At 43.8% G+C, this 26,499-nt stretch overlaps 2 protein-coding genes across 2 annotated transcripts in view; both read right to left on the bottom strand.

Moving 5' to 3' along the window:
• LOC310816276 (mitogen-activated protein kinase kinase kinase kinase 4) overlaps positions 1-8,773 on the bottom strand; it is a gene marked incomplete at its 5' end in the record, with an annotated part of 47,012 nt that extends 38,239 nt beyond the window's left edge. The window contains 2 exons of the mRNA XM_083686391.1: positions 8,134-8,199; positions 8,717-8,773. Of these exons, the coding sequence (XP_083542517.1) occupies positions 8,134-8,199; positions 8,717-8,773 (123 nt within the window). The remainder of the gene's footprint in view (positions 1-8,133; positions 8,200-8,716) is intronic.
• Positions 8,774-13,669: 4,896 nt separating this feature from the next.
• Positions 13,670-26,499, bottom strand: part of il1rapl2 (interleukin 1 receptor accessory protein-like 2) — a gene marked incomplete at both ends in the record, with an annotated part of 142,219 nt that continues 129,389 nt past the window's right edge. Inside the window, 5 exons of the mRNA XM_083686394.1 lie at positions 13,670-14,364; positions 18,393-18,563; positions 19,453-19,593; positions 22,733-22,878; positions 25,981-26,110. Coding sequence (XP_083542520.1) covers positions 13,670-14,364; positions 18,393-18,563; positions 19,453-19,593; positions 22,733-22,878; positions 25,981-26,110 — 1,283 coding nt within the window. The remainder of the gene's footprint in view (positions 14,365-18,392; positions 18,564-19,452; positions 19,594-22,732; positions 22,879-25,980; positions 26,111-26,499) is intronic.

Raw genomic sequence — 26,499 nt, 5'->3', positions numbered from 1 at the left:
ACATTTCAGGTGAGGTGCATTAAGAAAGTGGAAAGTCTGTACTTCTATCACTGGTGTCTGGTTTCATTTCAGCAGAAAAGGGGGAAGCAGGGAGAGGTACTGCAGAGAGCAGCGAGGTGCTACGGAAAAATTGAAAATGTTGTATGTGTCAGAACCTGAGGAGGTGTAAAGTAGGTACAAGTACTCGCAAACCAATTATTTGCAAAATGTGTGTAGAGAAAATGGAACATGGGTCTGAGCCAGAGCCTTACATGTCTCACTAGACTGACCTCCATGGTTTGTTTAGTTGAAAAATGGCTCCTATCATCCATACAATGTACTGTTGTGGAATATCATGTACATATGGATAGATTGAGTAGCTTGAAAATACCACAGAACGTTGTAATCCAATCTCAGAGACCTATGTATTATTTTACCCACCTACTCTTATAAACTCTGATAAATGTGTTCTTTCTCATTTCATATAAGAACAGCACACAAAAGTGGAAAAGGAGACAAAAAAGAACAGCACACTTTATTTCATGTCATAATCCTCCATTTGAAGTTCATATATATGATCCTGCCCTTTTATGAGAATGGCTCTGATTTAGCCAACAGAGTCAATCTTGGTATGGTGTAAGGGTTACAATGAAATCACTTGAAAGTCAACTTGATGCAATACTCTTTACGAATCAGAAACAGCGACTTCAAAATGTAGCAATTTGCTAAAAAAACAACAACCAAAAACAATCTCACATGACATGCATTTCAAAACCTATGGGTCAATATTCTATTTCCAAATAAGAAGGGCGATGATGGGCATCCAGGTAGGAAAATCATATAATCGATACGACACATTTAGCCTCCTCTCATAAACCAATACGAGCCTTCGATAACAGTCTGACCACTGCAGTCTGTGTCCGTGTTCAGTCACAGCGCACTGGGCTGAAGCAGATTGATGTTGGCTCCCTTGCAGTTCGCTGCTATTGTGCAAATTAATTTGCTATTTTGACAAGTGCCATATATTTGAGTTACTTATGCATGCAGTGGAGTGACGGTAACGACTGAGCTGTTATTCTCGCCACGTGACAAATATAAAGAATACTGACTTACAGGCGAACCATGAGAACACTTAGCTATTCTAAATATAACTGCCGTTTTGTCTCTAGTCTACAGTAGATGAGAGAATAAGTTATCAGAGTGGAGCGAGGGATCGCCCTGACCTTTCGTACGTGACTCTGCTCCCTGACAGATTCTGACACTGCAGCTCGTTTGTAATACGGTGCCCTTGTTGGAGATATGGCTAATTGAGAAAGATCTTGGTAGTTTTCCGAGGCTTGACACGCTGTACAAAAAGCTTAGAAGCTAGAAGTCCAGAAATATTCACTCAGCAAAGGTTAGAATCACACATTCATGGGTTTGTAAATTTGCAACAGAGCTATTTATGTTACAAAAAACTAAAAAGAGTCCCTTTTTTCACAGGAGGACAGAATGCAAACATATGTGTCTTTTTTGCCTCAGTGAATCAAACAAATGCTTTTTCCCTCTTACTTGCCATTCTGAATTGTCCACCCTTCAGGCACTTCATTTGTACAGTATATGATGCAAAAAGCAAGAGAACCATTCGCCTTTTTTTTCCCACCAGGGGATGTGTGAACTACAGTGTTTCACCACAACTGTGTTCTCACTGGACCAGTGTGTTTGACCTTAACCAAACAGGAGAAAGGAGAGAAAGCTTGGAGAGAGAACTCTTTGAAAATGTTTATTCTCTTTGTTTTACTACACAACATTATGTTTGGTCCTCCTGGATAAAAGACTGAGCTATCCATTAGAAATGTAGCTATCCAAGCTGTCCATCATGAACAACAGTTTCTACTCTTTTTAACTGAAAAATCTGAAAACCTTTAAAACATTGGTGGAAAGCTAGAGAGGGTTTCTCTCTGTTGGTCCCCAGCCAGTATAGTTCTGGTATATTCCTATGGCAATGGACAAGACACTCATCGAAATTGAAGATTGTGGAATAACATTTATCCGGTAGTATTGTGCAGCTGCACGGTTGCTCAACAGGCTAGCCTACACAACACTATCCTTGTCTTGCACATCAACTAAGAGGCCTGATCACTACTCACTCACATGTGGATGACAACACTTACATACGTAAAGGCTTACACATGTACATGTTGCAATGAAAGATATGTGTTAACTACATTGTCTTTGAGTATCACCATTTTTTATTAGAATTGACTTTACTTTAGAGTATACAGTTATAATGCCTCACAGGCAATTATTAGACTTCTTAGAAGCATGTATGACTACATTATAATGTCATAAGCCATTTTCTGTCAGTGAAAACAAAATCAGTAGACAGACTTAACATATTAATGTTAATTATATATTATAAATACATTATAGAGCATCAAACATGCCTAGTTATAATGTGTTGTTTCTGTGTGCTTCATAGAAAGTATTACCAGAGAGGGATATACTGTATGGTGTCCCATCTAGGACACCATGGTGAAGACCATTGAAGACTGCTGTTTGGCAGCCCAGCAGTCATGTATAGTACAGCAGCTGGCCACACCATGTGAACAGATCTGTCAGTGTGTAAAGCCCTCAGCAGCAGCCCCAGCTTCAATTAGGACCTCTGCCAGGGATTTCCCACTAGCACAGGCAGGAGGTAAAATGGCCACAGCTCCCTGTTCCAGGCAAGCAGAGGGTGGCAGCAAACACATATGGACATGAATTCAGCCCGTAATCCAGTGGAATTAAAATCTGATTATCTTGAATAACAATCAGCGGAAAACTGTTTGGGGGAATGATTGAATACAAACTAATGGTTGCATGTTATTGCATCTGTGTGTATGTGTGTGTGTGTGTGTGTGTGGTGTGTGTGTGTGTGTGTGTGTGTGTGCGTGTGTGTGTGTGTGTGTGTGTGTGTGTGTGTGTGTGTTAACTAGTATGATCAAAATTTGCATTTTTACAAACGTTTTACAAATATAAAAGTAATCTCTTTTTCTTTTGAAATATAACACGTTTGTCACCAGAGTGAATATGGCACAGCATTGCTTTGGCCAAATAATTCTTCAAGCGTTCAAACTAGCTAGATCCACTGCCATGGGCAAACTCTCATTACACAAAGCCAAGCTTTTATGCAGGCTATTTCAAGTTTGTTAATAAAAGGAAAAAATTGCTTGGTGGTCAGGCAATAATAAACTATCAGTCAAAGGCAGTGTGGTCTAGACTATTTTTTTATTATATATATTTTTAAACAATACAGCAGAATCATTCCTTGTGTAACTGGGACATGACACATTGAGACCTTGTTGGAGATCTTGAGATCTCGATCTCAATCTCACAGGATCTCCTCAGAAGTAGTAGGTCTGAGGTCATTTCCTTTTTAAAACCCCTTCCTGCACATGCATGCCAGTGTACCACTTCCAGTATTGTATCTAACCTCTCAGATCCTCGTTTCATAACAATATATGTACCAAATCAACTGTTTATTAATGTTGTTCGCTACAGTATGCACCCACATAACAAGTCATTTGTATTTGGCAGATAATGATTGCAAGCATGTGCACATGATCCAAAACAGCCCATAAAGACTGCATGAGGGCACATTCCTCCAGCTGATCAAAGAGGAGGAGAGAGAAAAGAGGGAACTGTCCACTAATCGGCCCGCGGCTCAAACCCCTCAAACCTCCTCAGCATTCCTCACAACAGCCTGTTCTTGAAAAACACTCTATTTTCAAAGGACACAACTGCATTAATCACATTCCAATTCAAATGAAGGGATCTTCTAAGTAAGTTATCCACGTAGGGAAATTCACTACTGGCCTATGAAGACAACTCAGGGTAAGATGATATTTAACCGACACATGAAAATAGGCTGAACCATCCCTTTAAGACAAATGTGGAAAGCCTCACTTTAAAGGCAATGTTTAGGATGTTAACTTCATATCCTCAGATGAAATCCTGCATGATTACATTCTGAAAAATAACATGACATCAGATTATTGTTCACTGTCAATATTCTCCAGATTCTAATTCTATCAACATGAACAGATGATTAGCTTGGTGAGGATCTGATCTTATCTCACTTGATGAGTCGTCATCACACTCACGTCTTCATCAACACTTTGCTGCGTTTGATGGAAGTGCCCCTTTTCCACGTGATGGGAACCTGCTTCCTGTTTTTCTCCCTGTCATGACATACAATGTAATAGAGGGGCTTCACACTGGCCCAGGGAATATGAGGAAATCCCCTCCTGACAGAAATATCCTCAGCAGGCAATGACACACACACACACACACACACACACACACACACACACACACACACACACACACACACACACATGCATGCTCAAACACATGCACATGCACATGCACATGCACAAGCACACACACACACACACACACACACACACACACACACACACACACACACACACACACACACACACACACACACACACACACACACACACACACACACACACACCTCCCTCCCACTGTGGGTGCAGGGGTTATCACCAAACACCACAGTTCCTACCCCGTGGGCACAGGGGCCATTCTCCTCCTTTCCCAACCCAAACATACCCAGGGAGCCCACATTTCAACACCATGGGCCAGGGCCCTTCCATCCAAGCCTCTTCGGGAGGGGGACCAGCATAATGTCACCACCAGACCTAGGCAGGCAGGCAGGCGTCCTGGCAGGCGGAGCAGTGAGGGCAGCCAGGAAGTGTGTGTGTTAAGAAAGCGGTTTCCTCTAAGCGGGTCACACTGGAGCCTCGACTCCCACCATTCCCGACAAGAGGGACTTTCTCAATATCAGACCTGGGGAGGCCGCCTGTCCAGCAATGTGTGTGTGTGTGTGTGTGTGTGTGTGTGTGTGTGTGTGTGCTCACTCAATCCCTTCAGCGCTGGCCTGACCCAATTATTCACACTTCATGTTGTAACTTGCAATACTTCTTTAAATGGGCTAGATGCAACCAATTTAAAGAAGGAAACGCCCTTGGTGTCAACAATAAGATGAGCTTTTGCAATGTGGGCACTAAAAAGGCAATCATGTCCGCCAATATCTCTGCCTGAACCCTGCAGATCACACTAAAATGTCACCCAGAAAACAGCATGGAAGGTATCCCTCAGTGCTACAGCCTTGATTACTGGGTCCTGAGAGATCAGTGATGCAACATCCTATCTCATCCCAACCCATCTCCCTCTTATGAAAACACAGGAAATCTACATGATTCGTTTTTGCCCTTGTATAAGAAAGAGACCATCACATCACACAAGCTCCTCTTTTAACATGAGGCGTGTCTGAAGAGGGCTCATCTCCATTCTCCTGCCAATAAGCAGCAGAACCCCCAGCCCCCCCGAGGAATGACCTCAGGAGAAACTAAACTGACTTACCATGTGACTCTGGCTAACAATCCACCCTTTTCATCAACACTATGGAATGGTCTCAGTGAGATTCACTATGTTAAAGGAGGGGGGTGCACTTTCTACGTATGACTACGTAGACACTGGTACAGTATGGTGCTGGAGATAATGAATATGAGGTTAGGGTTAGTGTGGTGAAATGCCTCTTGAAGAAAGCTATGGCTCCGATACCACATACAAGCCTCACAGATGTTCCACAGTCATCGGAAGCTAATATTTTACTTCCTGGGACAGTTTCATGATAATGCATTTTGCTACAAAGATTATTTCAGTGTAAAAATGCCCCTTTCAGCTCAACCCCTGGGAGAACATGAGGAAAGTGTTGATCGTCCCTCTCTCTTTTTCATATTGCACAAACATCTCCACCCACAAAATCTGAAGAGATTATGGGGGCACTAAATCAAGCCTGATGTGACGAGTCGATCAAAAACACTTCAAAGGGACCTCAACTATGAGATGACAACAATGTGGAATTAGAGAACAAAACAGGGTAACAAATAACCTCTGAAGTCAAGTCAAACTGGGAACAATGGATCAGCATTGGTGCCAAGTCAGTCAGGCTCTGAACATGACAGCACATCAGCTGTGTAGGCCTATAAAGTACTCACATAGTAAAAGCACATAGTATTATCAGTATTATAGCTGTATTATTATTACTACTACTACCCATGTCTCAGACTCACTACACATTGCTATCTACACTGCCAAAGAGGTTGTGTGCATACTTCAACGGAATGGACTTATTACACAATGTGCATGTGAATTGAAGTTATATCTCCTCTGCAATAAATATCCTCACTTGTGAATTATCAAAGAACAGATGCACTATGATGCTTACTTTTTTTCCAGCGAGCAAGAGCTGCTGTATTCACTCTCTGACCTATACAACTTTATCTTGGGTGACATAAAATGGCGTTTTGAAGAGCAGGCACTGAACTGGCCACTCATCAACAAAGGTCACACTGAAAGAATTTATTGGACAGAGCATTCTCATACAATATATAAGTATCTAACAATGTAAGTATTTATCTTGGCATGACACCACTGCCCTTTCTACCACAGAAGACAGTTAGCAAAATTGCTAACAATTACAGTACAGCACAGAGGATTTTCCCTAAAATGTATGACTGCAGAATAAATAGTATGCTAATATACCAATGTACTGCTGGAGGCATGCACAGGAACAGTGATGTGCTTTTAGAGAGGGCCTCCAAAGAGCAGGCGAGGAAACTTCACTGTTCTTTGTCTCCCTAGCCTGACAGTAATTGTCATGTCTTATAAATTCAACATGGAACAAAACTGTGGCATCGATCAAGCACTCGCAATAAACTCCCAGGGGGATGGATGATTAAAAACAAGCAAGCCCGGACTGTGGAGAAAAACAAGAATTCGGTGCATTCAGAACAAGCCCAGTAAACAATTTGAAAATCAATGTTTTCCCCACAGGTGCGCATTCTCTCTGTGTTGTTCTGTTTTAACCAAGTGGCAAATTGGTGAGGAGAGAAATGAAAGGACAAGAAGACTGTGGGAGACAAATGCACATGCTCTGTGTGCTCCTCTGAACTGGGGCCTTCTAGAGCCTTCTTCTCTTGCTTACTGGGACCAAAGCTCCCTCTACCTAGAACCAACACCTACTCCACCACTACACATCTGTGCCTTAAAAGACACCCACAACCTCACGTTTCATCAATGACAATATCAGATGCACTTTATAATTTCTGAGAGTACTGTATATGATGTTATAAACCATTGAGATGTGTTATAGATGGTTATACATGTGTAATACTGTACAGTGTGTTATACATGGTTTCAGTTATGGCTTTCCAGTAACTCTTTCTTTAGACTTTTCCGAGTGAAAAAAAATAAATAAACAAACATTCGTAGGGTTAAAGAATGGGAAAAAGGAAAGTACTTTTTCATGAACTTTGAGGAGAGGATAAGCTATTGTTCTGTCTGGAGGCTCTGTTCCTGTTAGCATGGGGCTGAGACTGTGCACAACAGAAGACAGGCAGAAAGGAAGCCTCCTTGCTGCTCAAGGCCAACTCTAACATTGATTCAGGTGACAGAGATGACTCAATAAAGACTCAATACAGATGAAATTCCTGACAGACTGTACTAACAGACTGTGGCCTACTACATCAAGTAAAGAATTATCATAATATGTTGACCTGACCAGGTAGAATAACAATATTTGGGGCTAGGAATGTGAACACACTGACATATTTCCTTGCAATTATGAACACTGTACCAGTATGACTGGACACAATGTCATACACTTGATCATGGTGGATATCCTCCATGACCTTTAACACCAAATCTTGAATCAGTTCTCATTTTGTGAATCAAAGGACTTCAGAATCTAAAGGTATCCACCCCAACGTTTGAGAGTTGACACATCTGTGAGAAAGTGGCTAGCACCCATTTAAAACAGTTTTTTTTAAACAACCACAAACCATGTGAAGCGATCTGTGATGCTGATGTCGATAAGGAAGTGGACTCCACCCAAGAGTGTTAAAGATGCTTATGTTTGTAAGCAACACTTCAATTTACGTCAGCTTCACTGGAAACGACACCAATTTCCTACTTATAGCTTTAACTTTAAACAACACACACACAATAACGTAACCACACACCAATGTGGCTTAAAGCATAAGCCCACAGTGCGATACGTTCCTTTAAATGTCAATGAGTCTGACACAAATTACACACCTTGTAGACTTGTCCGTAGGTTCCATTTCCAACAACTTCTACCAGTTCAAAAATCCCAGCAGGATCCTGAAACAAGGGGACAGCAGATTCAGATTCAGAATGAAAGGAGAGGGTACAAGAAACAAATGAATGCATATCTGTAAACATGTCATGCCTAATCAAACCAATTTCATGACCCTCAGGTCATCTCATTGAAACATATTTTTGCATTACATTTGACATGAAACAAATGTTTAAATTGTTCTCAATTGTAATATATGCCAACGAAGACCATTATTCTGGTAACTATATTACAACATTCTTTGCTTTGTAAACTTTGATTTCAACCATTATGGTTCTGACAATGAGGCAGTAAATCTGGTCAACAGAAATATCAATGTTTGATTAGCTAAACATTCACATGCATTGCATATCACTACCGGTTTCATATTATGTGACATAAAAGCTCATAGTTTTTGTTACATGTAACGTTTCCTCAAGTGAACTACAGCCAGACAACTTTGTTAACTCACATCTGCTGCGGCAATGTTTACACAAAGTTCTGTCTACATTTCAATTAATTAGTCTAAGCATATCCACTCACCCTCAAAGACGAGAGGTCAATATTGTCCAAACTTCGTGTAGTGCAGTCTCTCGCCATTGCTATTAATATGTCTGGCGACTACACCTAGAAAGAAGTCATGTACTTGATTTTCCAAAAGTTAACGGTTTTCAGCGTGTCAGTCCATACTGTATCTGCCTCTCTCTGCAGCGAGTCTGAGCGACCAACACAGGAAACTTCTCATCCAGCGAAACCCGGAAAATGCTGAGGAAACTTTAGCCCCCCCTTCTCTCCACAAGAAAACTACATTCGAAAAGTTTACTTTGAATGTCTAACTTTGTCCTTAGTCCATGGCAGCTCAACTTGTTGGTTATTAACGGTTTCACTATTCAATTTCCTCTACAGTTTACTAGGCCAACCAAAAACACGTTTCAGCGTAGTAAGGTAAACATCAACAGCATGCACTGTGAGATTTACCCAACAGGCTGTCTAATGTGTACTCAGTGACTTTACCTTCACCTGATCACATAATAATGCCAATAATCAATTAAACAAATGGACAGTCACAAGAATGATTGCTCTTTTTTCAAGATATGTTGAGGCTCCTGGTCTGAAAATGTATTCACACAAATTGTTAACTGTATACGTGTGGAATATAATATAGGCCTAATGTATATCACCGATATAGAACCGATATATATATATATATATATGTGTTGGAATCCCCTCTAGTGCATTGTGTGTTCCTTATTCCCGACTGGCCTGCAGCCTGGCGTGGCTGAATGAGTCACTCACATGGTTAATGATGACTCTCTGCGACTGTGTCATTCTCCCACACTGTGACCGGTGGCAGGAGCAGCACAGGGCCAGAGGCAGCTGACCCCTCAACAGGACTACTGTGTAAAGGCCACAGAGGGGCCATTCTTGAGCAGGGACACAAACAATGCACGGCCATTATGAATTAGCAAAGAGTCATTTCTTATGTTAGAACGACATTCTTATGTAAAGTTGAATTAGAGAAGAAAGGAGAGTGTGAGAGAGCTGGCTCTGTACTGTATGTGCATGCACAGAGGTTAGGGATGGTTAACATACAGGGCTTCCTGTGTTGTGGGAGTGAGATGACATTCAACATTTTGAGACCGCCACCCCATTGCCTCCTCACAGCGCGCAAGCAACTGAAGTAGTTACAACAATGCATTCCTATGAAAATAAAAACCACACTTCCACCATTCATTTCTGCAAGTGGTGCCACACTGAAATGATTCTCAGGTCCTGGCAACCTTTCTGCCTAAACTCCAAAGCAAATCTGGGGGGAGGGAGGGGAGGGGGGGGGGGGGGGGGGGCATGGGGGAAGGGTTAGGGAATGGTCTTGATTCAAAACCTCTCTTGAACCTTGGCCAGATGGTTCATGTTGTGCCAGTTGCTCTCATAATACAAACAGCCAACATATGCCTCGGCTGAGATTTTTCAACTGAGTGCCTGCCTCTCCCTGGATACACGTTAGTTATGAAATTTTCCTTGGTTGGATGTTAGTCCTCTGTTTCAGACAGATGTAGCCATTCTAAAGCTGTCCTGTATCCCCCACTGACTCTTCAATGTTCAGTCGTGAACTTAACGTGGCAGGGATGGGCGATGTTCGAGAGACCCATTACTCTTGCATGGTTACACTCGGATGCAAACTGAAATAAGTGGCCTTCTCTGCGTACACCAAATTGCCTTTTCTTGACAGTGTATAAATAGCGTAATTCCTCTGGTTTCAGCTGCAGAGGGTGGCCCCTAGGGACAGGCACACAAGACAGACAAAGGTTAACAAATGATAAATGCAACTGGTTCGGTTTGTCATGAAGAAATGGCATTGGCTTATGCCGCATCACGATTTGCATATAAACAACATTGTCAGTATAAATACATTATAGTGAAATAATGCCTTTGAAAATATATGCAGTGTTTGATTGGCTGCCTGGATGGGTTGACTGAGACTCATCGACCAAGCTGGCTGTTTTAGTGTTATTTTGAATTAATATATAGTGTAGTCTACAGTAACATTATCTTTGAAACCTGCTTCAGATTATGTCTAGAAGTTTACCATACAAAAATTATGTCTTGCAAATTATTGTTACATTGTACACCCTGTATTAACAAGTGTCCACAGCTGGATTCTGTTTAGACTTGGTACCAAGGAATTGTGTATGGAGTATTGCACATGTCTTGTAAAACTCTCTGCTAATCATAACTAACCATGGATGATAACAAGATATAATTCAATACCTCGGTCTAACACACTGTAATATTTGCTTTGTCCCAATTGCCAGATACTGTGTTATTATTTTTGATCTTTGGCTTGCCCTGCAATTTTCTCTCCTCCTATCTAGGATAATACCTTCTGTAAAAGAGACAGGGGAGTAATAATGGTGTATGTAACTGTAAAAACATGGATTACTTGTGTATCCATGAGCTCTTACAAAAACAGTAGACTACTGCAACTTCAAAACATAGGAGGCAGAAGAGGCAAAATAATAATAAGAAGCAAAGTGTAGGTTTGATGAGCCATGCTCTTGTGATTGTTCCCTTAGCAAATGCCTAGGCTTTTAGCTCAATGGGTTAACTCTAATCCAGTCACATTATCAGATGTTTTCAATGGTTACATTTCACTTGTTTGGGATGTCATCGTGAGTCAAATTAAAAATGTTAGGGACAAAGTAATAGTTTTCCCACATAAGCTTACAGAAAAACAATAATCTGGTGTATATTAACAGCACAATAGCAATGGTATCAACATGATCCCAGGATGCTCTTTCATGCTATGTGACAGCATGCAGTAGTCCATATGTTGTTGTTTTTAAACAGTAATTCATCTGATGTCATGAAGACAATGATTATGAACATGTGTATATTGTACGACCATATGAACAACATAAGTAAAACATGTCTTGTGTGAACACGCATGCATGCATGCACGCATGCACACACGCACGCATGCATGCACGCACATTGGCTACTCATCTCCCCAAGCATTTATTATATCCACAAGATGGTGCTGTTTGATTTGATTACTAATGTATGTAGACGTTGCAAAACCTGTGTGTGTGAGTGCCATTAGGTCTGGCCCTTCTATAACCTGCCAAATTAAACTACAGTATGGTTCTGTACAGTATATCTGTACACCTGCTATTGTACTGAGATGAACTGTGATGTAAAATAAAATGATGTAACACAAAATAAGATATCTACCAAGCTTGATTGTCACAGAGTGAAATGTTGAGTTGTGAAAAGGGATGTGCTGAATTTGCAACAGTGGCCTTTCCAGTGTTAGGATCGCCATTCAGTGTTGGGAGGATGTCCTTGTTGCAATAGCTGCTATTACCGTGAAGATACCGATTGAAATGTTGACATCTTGTACTCTACTCCACTTGAAATCCACAGAGAGCATTGGCATAGTAACAGCAACACAATGAGAAACAAATACAGTGCCTAGAATAAAGCAAACAGTGAACAACGTGGGTGATTTCAACATGATTTAATTTACAGCCATTCGCAAGGGTCAAATCAAATAATTAATTGGATTTCATGTTATTGTATAAAAGAAAACTTCACATTTATGCTTGGGCTATGCATTGAATCACTATAAAAATCCATCATCTTGCAAACAGACAAAAAGCAGATGAACTGAAATAACTGATGTGGAGGAGGAGACATTGCTGGGTGGTTTCAGACATGGTGCAAACTGTGATTGGACAGTTGATTGGCCTCATGGTAACCTCCAGTAGATAGTATTAGTGCACTGTTGAAGGTCAACAAGCTAAGACAGTTGTATAACACACGTGGTATTTCAGCTGATCCATTAGGACAGATAGAAGCTGTTAAATAGAAATGAAGTGGACAAGTATGATGAACTTCAGGGCTAGAGCCAATATAGAAACAGCAAGTGTACAACTTAAGATGAACAAATATTCTCTGAGGCTTACTTAACTGTAATCTACTCATCTTGCATATGATTTTAAATGGCAGATATGCCCCAAGTGACCTCAGTTCCCTTTCATTTCTACATTCACTCCAAACTCCTACCATCAACCGCAAAGTAGCACGCTGTCCATCTGTAACCTCTGTACTGCAGGTCGACATCCACAAGATGATAACTCATAGTCATCAGGAAAACACAATGGCAGAGATGGACGAAGGGAAGCAGGTTAAGCAGGTGAAGCGGGATAAGCAGCAGGTACGTAGAAAAACATAGTTGTTTATGAGGTTTCCTTGATTTTAACAACTAAAAGAAACAAATTAACAGGCAGAAATCAAGAGACAGCAACTAGAGTCACAGAATACAACTCAAACAAATATTGTATCAAACATTTCAAATATTCATACTTAATTGGCCTCAAACGATGACAATACCTTGTGTAAATTCAAACATTATTTATTTGCTTAAATATACTGTAACATTTTTTTTTAAAGCTCACAAAGAATGTGTTTTGTTCAGTCCATCTTTACAGAATTGTGCTGCGATGACAAATGTCCCCCTTTTTCCCATGAAAAAAATCCCAGGTCAGAATCCTTTTGTGTGGATTCACTCACATACTCATACACCAAGAAAATCTCAAAGGAATCGTCATGAATGTCTATAGAAGATATGAAAACTGTACAGAATTACAATACCTTGAACATTAAAAACAAGGTCATATATTACCCATCTCCAAAAAGGAGAATTTCAAGTAAGAAAATTCATGATTGGAGCAACTCCTTTTTTCCCCTTTTTTCTCGTATGGCTGAACAAAAAAAACAAAAAATCCAGAAAACATTTAACCGCTAATGAAAGAGTCTGCAACAAATCATCGTGTTCGTTTGTAGTCATTTTTGATCAATGTTTTCTTGTTTTGTTTAAATGAGTCATCATGCAGATATAAAAGCAAAAAAAGAAACCTAAATGTGCCATCATCATCATCATCATCATCGTCATCATCATCTTCATTGCACCGGTTGCTGTGTGTGTGTACCAGTTTACCAGATATCGCTGGTGAGTTCCCTCCCGGATAAGGGGACGAAAGTGCTATTCAAGTGGATCTCCTGCTTGCTCTTCCCCATGGTGTTGTTCTGTGACATCTGTCCGTTAAGCAGAGTCATGGGGATATTGCAGTACATGTGTCGGTTATTCAGGGTTGCTATCTGCACGGGGGACGCCGGCATCTCATACTCATAGCTACGGCAGTAGTGTCTCATCTGGGGGTGGCTCGTCTGGTTAAAGTCTGGGATCTCGGCGTGGGCGGGCACGAGAGAGGCAGACGTGGTTGTCATGGCGATGGTGGAGACGGTCTGCAGGTCGCCGAAGAGGCCCTGCTCTCCGGAGTCCATCACCTGCCGGCGAGACAGAGTCTCCTTCCTTTTAGCCGGCATCTCGTACACAACCTGCTTCCAGAACTTGGACTTGAGCTCGTTGCTCTTGGGGCCCCGCCATTTGATGATGGAGAGCACCTTGATAGTGTGCTTTAGGGCCTCCACTTCCTGGTAGTTGATGACGCTCTTGAGGTTGGCGCACTCGATCATGATGACTTTGATCTCCCCGGTGACCAGCATGCTGTGGAGCCGCGTCTCCAGCTGGAAGATGCTCCAGCCACGCTTGGCCACGAACTCCGGGGTCAGCACGATGATGAGCCGCCGACTCTGCTCCACGCTCCTCGCCAGGTCCTCGATGTAAACTGGAGCAGAGATAGAGAGAGAGAGTAGGAGAGAGAGAATAGGAGAGGGTAGGAGAGAGAGAGAGAGAGAGAAAGAGAGACAGAGAAGAGAGTGTCAAAGAATTGCATGTTCGAAAAAAAACAAAAACATGATCATTATTCGTGATAGATTACAGAAACATTGGGCTGCAGGTCTAAAACAACACCCAGAGACTTGACAAAACATGGCAGCCACCAACTCACTGATCTCTGTCACATCACATCCGTGCTCACCCACCAGGAAAAGCCTCCCCATCGCTCTCCACCAAACACCCAGCCTCACGCTGCGACACATCTTCTCCTAACACCCATCACTTCATTTAACATCTGACTGCAGCCACTCTTTAGCCTAGCCTTCAGTCATGTTCAAACCTGAGGACAACCACTTGTCAGCCTAGCCATTTTTCATGATAAACCTGTGGACAGTCACTCATTAGCTTAGCCTTCATTCATTCTAAACCTGTGGACTCATTCCAAGCTAGCAGTGTCATAATAAAGCAATAAAAAAGTCACCGCAGACCAATGCCACAGTGGTAAACAAGCCAGAGCGGTGAGTCATAGAAAGCAGGAAGTTAGAAGGGTGAGAGGAGAGGTAAATGGCATATTAGCTCTTAGTGGGTGACACATTCCTGTGGATGGGGCTAGCTGATGGGACGCAGTGTCCTGGCTTCCGCCGCAGGGGCCCTGTCTTTCACACCTGCAGTGTCACATCACACATCGCCTTCCCCGCTGCTAAACACACTTCTAGCCCCACAGCCATACACACGCACGCGCACGCGCACACACGCACGCACACACACACACACACACACACGCATGCACGCACACACACACAAACACACACAAACGCACACGCACACACACACACGCGCACGCACGCAAGCACGCACGCACGCACGCACGCACGCACGCCCCACTCCATTGCCTTCCCACTCTGCCACACACACACACACACACACACACACACACACACACACACACACACACACACACACACACACACACACACACACACACACACACACACACACACACAGCCACAGCCAGCCCACTGCCTTTCCCATTCAACTGTTACACACTCCCCCAGCCCTCCTCATTACTACACATCACACATCACAACCCTCCCCGCTGTCACACACATCCTCCCCCAGCAGCCCCCCATCACCCACACCCTGCTGCCACACACACAACACCTTTCAGCTTCCCTCCCTCAACACCCAACACCCAGGATCCCAAATCAAGGCCAAATCATGCCCCTAACCCTAACCCTAACCCTAACCCTAACCCTATCCCTAACCCTAACCCTATCCCTAATGCACTTATGGTCTGCCATAAGATGAGAACCGTTACTGTAGCTTCTTAAAGAAGTCAGTGTTCAAAATAATGTATGGGTTGCATATCACATAATATAATAATAATACTACTACTACTAATAATAATAATATATGCCATTAGGTTAAGGCTTTTATCCAAAGCGACATACACTCCAGTTAGTCAGGGTGCATAATTCCTTTTGGATGATCCCTGTGGGGACAACAGACTACAGATTGTACACAGCACAATACAGTATGTATCTATTGTAGACTGAGGTAAATAGACCATGTATTTAACAAATAAACTCTTGAACATACAGTAGGCTATAAACGCAAATCACTGCACTTCCCAACTCCCCTCTGGCGGAGGAAATTGCATTATCTATCTAGTTTAGAGAGTGAGTTAAGTCTAAATCATTTAGGCTAAATGTTACACAGAGGAATTTGCATTTGAATTATCATTCTTTACAGCTTAATGTATGAGGCTTGGAGGCAACATGTGAAAAGATCACACACACTTGTGTGGTATTACTCACTTTATGAATTATTAGGAAATACAGGGAATGAGATTTTTCACCTCACACACACACACCTCACCCCCCCCCCCCCCCCCCCCCGCCCCCCCTCCACACACACACACACACACACACACACACACACACACACACACACACACACACACACAGTATAACAGTTACAGCTAGCGACGCTACCTGGGGAACGTGGTGTGTGTGGGGCGACCTTGTTCAAAGCAATCCGCCACACACACACATTTTGTGGCAGAGCGCCGGGTCTACACAGGCTTGTGACTGTCTATTATGATTTTCCTGGCTCATGATGAAAGATAGGGTGTCAGGCCTTTTCAATATGGATGCATTAGAGGCAGACTGAGAAGAGTGCTCACACACTGAGCACCAAAACAAGCCGCCTCCACACAAATGAGATCCTTCTCATTACTTGTGTGTGGGGCTATGGCAAAGTAGTTGAGAAATAATGAGGCCAGTGTTAAGTACATGATGGATACACTTGGTAGCATGGCAGACAGATTTGTATATCCTGTATGGCGTTTTCTTCCCCCTTCACTCCGGGCTCTTGTGGATCTTATGGATGTGGAACAGCTGTAGCGGTATTCTCCATGGATGGACACATTCATTACACATGAAGGATCATGACTATACCTTGAGATTAATGTAAACGTAATGTAATACAGGTTTATTTGGGGCATAATGCTATGTTGTATCATTGACATGACATGACAAGTATTATAGGGTGTCAGACAGATGAATAGGTCGGCTTTGACATTGTGTGCATACAAATGTATTGCTATTAATTCCATAGACATACCGATATTGAATTTGTAATGACATATGCATGAGTTAACCTTGGACTTGGCTGTGTTTGTGGATTTGATTTGAAATGCACTCTACCTTTCATCTCTTGCCAGTTCCTAACAAAATTAATGATGGGAGAGCTACAACACATTGCAATTTCATGGTCAATTTGCGGTGCATAAATAGTACAATTTGTACGGGCGGGACTGAGCTAGAGAGGTTCCCCCCCCCCCCCCTCCCTCCCTCCCTCCCTCCCCACTTCCCCCTCTTTTTCATATGCTGATGATTATGTAAATCAATTAATACAAATAAGTCCCAGTGAACCTGTTTGACTTTCCTTTTCCTTTTTTTTTTTTAACACGAGCTGTTTAAACAAATGCTGTTATTTGGTCGTCTCGGCCCTCTCTGTAAACATGTTGAGTTCAGGACGACTGGACTAAGTCTCACTGTACTCACTGTATTATTCAGTAGCTATGCAGCCATTACCATACACCCTACTGAACCCTATAACGTGCAGGCCAGCAAACACACACACACACACACACACACACACACACACACACACACACACACACACACACACACACACACACACACACACACACACACAAATACACACACTTAGAAAGCTGTTTATTTAAGTAAGCATGGGTTCGCCCAGCCTAAGGAGTTTTTGATTTATTTTGGATGCACTGCATTGCTAAATTATGCAAGGAATGGACATTAGTTTGCAGGACATTTTGAGGGCAAGGGGGAATTAAAACTTAGCTTTTCTAGCATGAGGGCAAAATACCATCTGTGGAGGAATGTGAATGCGTGCCTGTATGTGTGTGTGTGTGTGTGTGTGTGTGTGTGTGTGTGTGTGTGTGTGTATGTGTGCGTATGTGCTTGTCTGTTTCTGTGTGTTTAGGAGCAATACCAAGACGAAATGACACGCATCAAGCCTGTGTAAAACATCGCTGGTGAACCACAAATGCAGCCCCTGCATTTAATTTCTTTCCTTCTCCTCTGATGTAACTCTTCTACACCAATTAGACTCCCAGATGCCAACACCAATAAATGCCCCATGAATCAGAAAAGGCTTGTGGAAGCATTGACCGACAGCACGATATATTCATGCATGCACCCCCCCTCGAAGCACGCCACAACGCCGCCTCATCCAGATTGACATATTAGTGTCTTGCTACATGTGAAAGAGTGACAAAAGGAATACGGCGGAGAGAGACGAGATGAAGACGTGCGTGCGCCTTGATTCCTCTTGACAGTCAGATGAATTCTGCACAGCGGGCGGTCGGGGGGGGGGGGGGGACGGCCTCCCGTGAGGGACATACACAGTGTGGATGGCGTGGCAGGAGGGATCACTTACTGCTACTGGGGATGAGGTCTCGGTCGGGGATGAAGAGCTTGTATCCGTAGTGTTTCTCCAGGACGTCTGGCAGGATCTCCAGCGCAAACTGCTCCTCCTCGCTTGATCCCCTGTCAAGGCATTCCAGGTCCACTTTGGTGTAGGAGAGGTAGGCGTCGTACTCCTTATTGTCTGTGAGGAGCAGACAGAGGCCGTGTTAGTGTGGCCCGATCGTCTGCTAGATGAATATGTAGACTATATGAAATGATACAAGTTGTATTACCATCAGAAATGTGTCTATATGTGACTGTATGGTAGGATGGCTTATCCAAAAATGTGACAAAACAAAGATATGGACATTCAATCTTCAAAGCCTTAAATAACACAATGGTGGACATAAAGGCCTCTCAGTCATATAGACTTATTAGTGGGTTGAACTGGAACAATATCCTGAATACCAAGGGAGGCTGGTGGAGGTGGGGTGGATTGTAATGCATGGAATGGAATGAAGGAAGGTATCTAACACACATGTTTGATACCATTCCTCATTCTATTCCATGACACCATTCCTCATTCCATTCCATGCATTACAATGCGCCCGTCCTCTGATTTCTACCTCCACCAGCCTCCATATGCCGAATACAACCTGTACACAATGAGGGTCATAAGAGCACTGGCTATAACCGGCATCAATTTCAGGCCCATTTTCTTTTCAGGTGTCTCCTTTTTTCCCCAGTTGAGATGGCCTCCTAACAGTGGCAGAGTGCTGAGAGCTGTGACTGACCTTTTCCTCGGCCGGAGACAGGAAGCAGACGTTCTCAGAGAGAGAGAGAGAGAGAGAAAGAGAGAAAGAGAGAGAGAGAGAGAGAGAGCGCTACAGACCCAGAGCTAGCCTTCCTTCCCCTCGTGGAAAATGAACCCGGGTCTCTCTCTTGTCTAATGTAAGTGTCTACCATTTGACCCCTTTGTCTAATGGCAACATTTGGACTTACAGAAGTTGAAGAACTCCCCAAGCGAGGTTACTCATCACAGGAGCGTGGTTCTGATTCCAAACTGCCTCCTCTACAGTCACGCCACTCACCGTCCTCAGTCTCGTCACTGCCAAAGTGCCTCCGGTAGCAGAGCATGATCTCTATGTTGTAGCACTTGTAGATGGCCGTGAAGATGCCCAGCAGCAGCAAAATGGCCCCCAGTCCGCCAGTCAGCTCCAGCCTGTACATATCTGTTTAGAGGAGATCGAAACAGACAGAGGTAATAGGAGGCTCTGAGAAGGCCATACGTCATAACACTGACATTACTCATGACATGTTCTTGCTCACAGCTTCCCGTGAACTCTGTCTCCTGCAAATAGTTTTGAACTTTTGACTGCCCTGTCAACAAAAGCTTTATTCTGCGAGAAAATGACGGAATGCACTCGAGCATTCGTCTGAATTTTCTCCAGTATGGAGTGCTGAGTATTAAAGACATTAGCACATTAGCACATAACATAATCAAAGACATTAGCTTAAAACACAAACTCATGAAACACACACGTGTGTGTGTGTGTATGTGTAATGTGTGTGTGTGTGTGTGCGTGTCTGAGTACAGTATGTGAGCGTGTGTGTGCTGTTGGGTGGAGGGGTGTGGTGAGGGGGGCGGGGGGGGGGGGGGGGGGGGGGATGACGACGACAACCGGCTATAATCGTTCATGTTTGCCTCACTGCCAGTCACCAAACACGGGCCATAAATCTCCTCTCCAGTCACTCCACCAGGCTAGCAGCATCATTTCTCATACAGCATCCCTCATACATTACAGAGCTTGTCCAAGCCAGTTGTCAATGACAGACAGCACCGCGTTACACACTGGGTTGGCAATAATCTGTGAAATCATCATAAAACCTTTTTCAAGGAGAATAATGATGTTTGGCATGTCATTTCCTTTTTATTTTGCTTACTGAAATAGGTATATAATATTACCATAGTAATAGTACCATACGGGTGTGTGTGTTATAGTACCATACGTGTGTGTGTGTTATAGTACCATACGTGTGTGTGTGTTATAGTACCATACGTGTGTGTGTGTAAGGATGCTAAGACAAGAAAACTTTGGCAGTTATACGGTACTTGTGGAAAAGCAGCCGGAGGATAAAATCAGAATTCAGCTGCGGTTTTGCAAGACTGTAGCCGTTACCTATCATCAGAACTCTTGCCGTACATCAGGGGAGGCTGGTGGAGGTAGAAATCGGGGGACAGGCTCATTCGAATGCATGGAATGGAATGTGGGATTTCTCCATCCTCCACCAGCCTCCCCTGCAGTACATCCCCCTCATAAACACATAAAAACATATCAATACTTGGGTATAATCCACAATGTGCTTCTGCAGTATGCTGAAAAGTTTCTTGTGCAAAACAGCACTGCCCTGTACTGACCCCTACAGACTCAGAATACTCGACAGCATGGTGTGTTTTATGGTGCCTTCTATTAAAACAACTACTTGAGAAACCAGTGATTTAAGAAACCAGTGTGAACACGTATTGCACGTCATGCAATTGCTATCTTCATTCAGTGTTAGACATTCCTATTTAATCATGTCCCATCTAGTTGAGATATTGTGGTTGTTTTGGGCAACTTTGCCCACCATTTTGCACCAGGAAATTGGGACCCTGTTGTCGGTGTTCCATTAGTTGCTGGGAGAGTGATTGACTGGCCCAGTGGGCGGCCAGTGGCCAGTAGAGGGCTCTGTAGCCTCACGACCAGCCAGGGTACCGTAGGACCAGGACCCAATGAAGATCACAGAGAAACCTGAACTGAACTAAACTGATGTTAAAACTAATAACATCCTTCTCTCCTGGCTTGATTCTAATCCTTAAAAGCACACTTTAAATTCAAGGCACTCATTTGCTGAGCAATATTTGCAAAGGGTACAAGCGCGTAGGACGGCTGATGTTTTATTGAGTATTTATTTTTCCTCAAGACCAAATGTATATATTTGCCTCGAACAATGTCCCATCTGCTCTGGGCTTCCTTGCATGCTGTTTCTCTCTCTCCCACATTTTGAACGGCTATCAAAACCATACGGATCACTGTGCATGCCCCGCAGCCTAAAGTTAATAGGTTCAAATTATGCTGCTTTCTTCATTAATGAATATATAAATGTGCTGGAGGGTGCCAAGATAGGTTTTTGAATGAACGTTTCTCTCGCCAAATGAGACACTACAGCCAAAACAAGGCCTTGAGACGGTGACTCAGCTCTCTGAGAGGTTAGGAGGGCATATAGGATGAATCGTTCATGTCACAACAGATGTGACATGCAATGTATTGTACAAAGCATTGCCTTTGTATTGCATTAAAATGTGTTTGCATTCTGTGACCTCCGGTGTTGTGTGTTTGGAGCCTGATGGAGGCTCTACAGAGCTGTGGACAGTTTGTTTTTTGCTTGTACAGTGAGGCCATAAAACCGACATTTTCTCTCAGCCAACATTGGTTTACAATGCACTTATAAAGCTGTGACTCAAGCCTATCTGTCTCTCTAAAACAAAGAGAAAAGAGTATAAAAACGCAGCTTTGCTCTATGAGATTGAACCCAAACAGGATTTACAGTACACTCCCTCCATCCACCTATCTCCAATCTCTCCCTTTCTGTAGAGAGGAACATTTGAGACAGCTCCCAAACCTTGACCCTGACTGAAGGATACTTAATATGACATAGAGTGTTCTGTTAATGGTGTAGGAAGATAAGGGTTCTCCATGAGGCACTGTTCATCCCCTAACGGGCTGTTATCTTCATGTGGGGACAGATGGAGAGAGACAGAGTGAGAGAGAGACACAGAGACAGAGAGAGACAGAGAGAGATAGAGACAGAGAGAGAGAGAGAGAGAGAGGGAGAGAGTGGAAAAGAGACAGTGAGAAAGAGAGAGAAAGAAAGAGAAGGAGGGAGAGAGAGAGAGAGAGAGAGAGAGAGAGAGACACACACACACACACAAACATACAAACACAGGGAGACAGAAAGAGACAGTTATAGCACCGTCCTTGCCCCCCTCCCTCCACCCATCCCTCTAGGGGAGCAAGTGCTGAAAAAAGGAAGGTCGTCATTAGTTTGAGTTTTAATCACCTGTCCCATTAGACGAACCTCAGCGGGACGTCCCCCTGTCGTAGACTGTGGGGCGCTCAGGTCTGATGCGCCCTCCCCAGAGAGACATTACCCATAATCTGTTTGTTTCAGCAGTGCGCCACCATCATTCATCTTTTATTTTTTTGGTGGTTCGTTTTTTTTCTTATTCACTCTAAAGCCCATTGAACTGCACTTCTGTGTGAAATGTGCGACTATACATGAATACAGTGTGATTGATTGATGGATGGATTGATTGATTGATTGGTTTACCTCTCTTCTGCAGGATGGCGCTGCCACTCCTCCGGCCGATGTGGTTTTCCACGAAGCAGGTGTAGTTCCCCATGTCTGTCTCCTCCACCATGTCGAAGGTGAGGGAGAGCTCTACCTCCTTCTCCCCCAGGTACTCCTTCAGCAGCCTGTGGAGGTAGGAGGTGGGAGGGGGGGGAGGACAGCAAGACCTTAGGGGTGATGATGCCATAGGTCCTATACAGTGAGGATGAGATAGGTAGACATAGCACTGGTACAGTAGTAGTTGTGTTCTGGTTTCAAAGCCAAGCCCTGCTTTCCACAATGCGAGAGAGTACAAGAGTTCAGCGACCAGGTCATCCTTGTTAGGCAGAGATTCTTGCACCTGAGTCGTGCTGTTGACTTTTCCCCCATTAGCTGACAGTGGAGCCGGAGTTGAATACATACACACACACACACACACACACACACACACGCACACACACACACACACACACACACGCACACACACACTCATTGTGCAGCCTGGGTGTGGGTCACATCACGTGCTGTTGTGTGTTCATCTAGTGGATGCGTGGGAGGGGGTGGGGGTTGGGGGGGGGGGCACTAACCCAGGCGTCCAGGTTGATGGAGTGTGCTGTGGACTGAGAGACGGGGGTGGGGGGGTGGCTGTCAGGCCTGGAGTGACTTGTGGAGCCGCTGGTTCTGCAGGGTGGAGGACGGGGGTTATTAGCGGTAATCCCCGTCTAGGGTAGGCTCGCGGGCACCATCCCTGGCTGGGGGCGCAAGGAGCGAGGCGTGAGCACCGGCTGGGCCGCTGGAAAACATCGCCCCCCATCACCATGGCAGCAGATTGATGGGCCTCGGCGGAGCGGGGGCTGAGTGTGATGTATCACTGATACAGCTGTCATGGCACGGGGATGGAAGGGGCAGGAGGAGAGGAGAGGAGGGGGGGGGGGGGGGGCAGGGGCTTGTGGTGTAAGAGGGCGGTGGGTAGCGATGCTATTCACAGCATCCAGCGACCTGTACGTCTCTATTTGGAGGATGTCGTGAGTGTTTTTTTTTTTTTTTTTTTTTGATGAGAGTGAAAGGAGAGGAGGTGTAATTAGCAGTGGTGTGTGTCAGCCAGTCAGTCGGTCTGAGTGCTTGCTTGGCTGGGGGGGAAAAAAACAGAACCAGAGGAGACGTCTGCAGTGTGAAAAACCCTGCTCCCCTAGGAGCACTTCACATCCACCCCCCCAAAATAAGAACGGCTCTTTGCAGTGTCAGAGGGGAGAGAGGGAATGACGTGCCCTCTGACAGATGGCCATTTGCGCGCAGAGCGAGAGGTCCTTATTCTTCTACGTGATGACTTACTTGCTAAAATTCTCCATCCTAAATAACACATACTCACTCGAAGCCTCACACACACAAATACTACTTGCATACATTAGATGTTTTTCTCACTGTACTGAATGTTCACTCTCATGCACACACTCTGAAGCACAAGCTCTTTGTCTCTCTCCCCCCCATTGTCTCTCCTCTCTCTCTTTCTGTCTCTCCCTCTGTCTCTCTCTCGGTCTCTCTCTCTCTGTTACTCTCTCTCACTCTGTCTCTCTCTCTCTCAGATTGCATTAGTCTACCAGGAGCCAGGAGAATCTAGGTCAGAGTATCTGGCTGCACTAACCTGACCTGGACTCCTTTGTATGCATTTTAAAACGCACGTCTCTTGAAAACTGGCACAGCCTTTGTTCTTAGGGTGATTAGACCCTCTAAAACAAAAAGCTGTTTCCCCTCCCTGTCTTAGTCATCATTCTTGTCAGTTCATGACAGAATACAACAACTATGATTTATCAACCCCTCTCTGACCATTCGAGTGTGTTTCTTCATAATGTTCAGTCTCTTCCTTTCGTCTGCACAGCTGAAGAAAGCGCTAGCCTGGTTTGGATGGAGTCTTGTTATTTTGGCCATGTAGGGATGCAGTGGCAGATACAGGCATTGGTCCCAGTCAGCAGAGAGAGAGAGAGAGAGAGAGAGAGAGAGAGAGAGAGAGAGAGAGAGAGAGAGAGAGAAGGAGGGAGGTAGAGAGAGAGTCTGGATATTGATAGGAGGAACTGAGTAGATAGCAGATTGTATGTGCGTATGTGTCAGAGGAGGCTGGTGGAGGCAGAATTCAGAGGATAGGCTCATTGTAATGCATTGAATAGAATATTCCATTCCATGCATGTTTTTGATACCATTCCTCTTTCCATTCCATGCATTACAATGAGCCGCCCTCCGATTTCTACCTCCACCAGCCTCCACTGGTATTGTACTGTATGTGTGTATGCATGAGTGTGTGTGTGTGTGTGTGTGTGTGTGTGTGTGTGTGTGTGTGTGTGTGTGTATGTGTACGTGTGTGTGTCTGTGTGTGTGTGTGTGTGTGTGTGTATGTGTATGTTTGTTTGTGGGGTGTAGCCATTGTTTTCAAATCCATTGTGTGCAGAACTTTATGATTCCAAGTTGCTACTACTTCAGCCTCTGAGCTATTTGTCATTTAATAGGACCGGCTCATTTTACATGACAGCTTTATTTGGTAATTACCGGCATTCTCTTTGTTAGGATCAAGGTTCGAACCAGAGAGGAGAACTTGTCGCATTCAGTTCAGTAACAGCCTGCTGCCTTTAAGCCAGGATTTCATTGAATTGAATTAATGTTTTATGATTACTTTCTTATTGTGAGCATGAGGATATTGCTTCTGTCCGTTTATAGAGTGCAGCAAGGGTTAGCCTGATATTGAAGCAGAACCCCCCCAGAAGCCCCCCCCCCCCCCCCCCCGATATGGGTATTAAACTGTCTGTCAGACACAGTTAATACCTCTCACTGGACAGCCGGGGATGTGGCCAGCGGCACATTGGTCTTCTAATTATTCTTGATGATATTTCACACCCTTTATGCATTTGCTCCGCAGATCGAATGTGCATATCCTATTGGTGGAAAAATACGGCTTCGCTTTTAACTAAGTATATCTCATAAGGACTTAATGAGGTACTCATAAACCCGTAACAAGGCCCAAATAAATGGCTCACAAAATCCCCTTTTAGCAAGTGGATCCTACATAAACACTGACGGAGTACATCTGGTGCTTTGCCCTGTGTGGTAAAAACCTGTTGGCACCTGCATGACACTCATCAATGATTCGTGAAGCACTGACCCAGAATGTAAGCCTGCGAGAAACGCTGTCAATCACATTCTCTGTAGAACCCTCACCATCAGAGACAAAGAGTTTGCTGTGATAGAGTAGATGATCGTACCTGACTTCACTTTCTTTGATGTGTCCAGCCAGCTCCTCTACAAACTTGTCGCCCTTCATCCAGTAGATGATTGGCCTGGACTCGCCGCTGTAGCCGAAGAAGGCCTTGCAGTCCAGGCTGAGTGGCATACCTGCAATGAGAGGGCAACACACTGGTGAGTGTTTACCTAGGAGGAGAGAGAGACCCCATAGAGAAACATATTAAGACACTCATATACTATGGGCACGATATGTCTGTGTGGAACAGCACAAAATGTGTTGCACGCCATGCAATTCTATCCCATCTATCTCTCTATCTATCTATCTATCTATCTCTCTATCTATCTATCTATCTATCTATCTATCTATCTATCTATCTATCTATCTATGGCAACACTTTATTTGGATAGTCCACGTGTAGATACTCTACAAACTATCAACAGACTATTAGTACCATGTCAACTGCATGTCTGTTGATATAGTATAATATCTATTGACTTTCAACTTACCATCAACATTATAATATCTACACCACATTCAA

Source organism: Argentina silus (assembly GCF_951799395.1).
Source record: "Argentina silus genome assembly, chromosome: 15".
Lineage (NCBI taxonomy): Eukaryota > Metazoa > Chordata > Actinopteri > Argentiniformes > Argentinidae > Argentina > Argentina silus.
The sequence above is the reverse complement of the archived record's forward strand: the minus strand, read 5'-3'. Positions and strand labels throughout refer to the sequence as shown.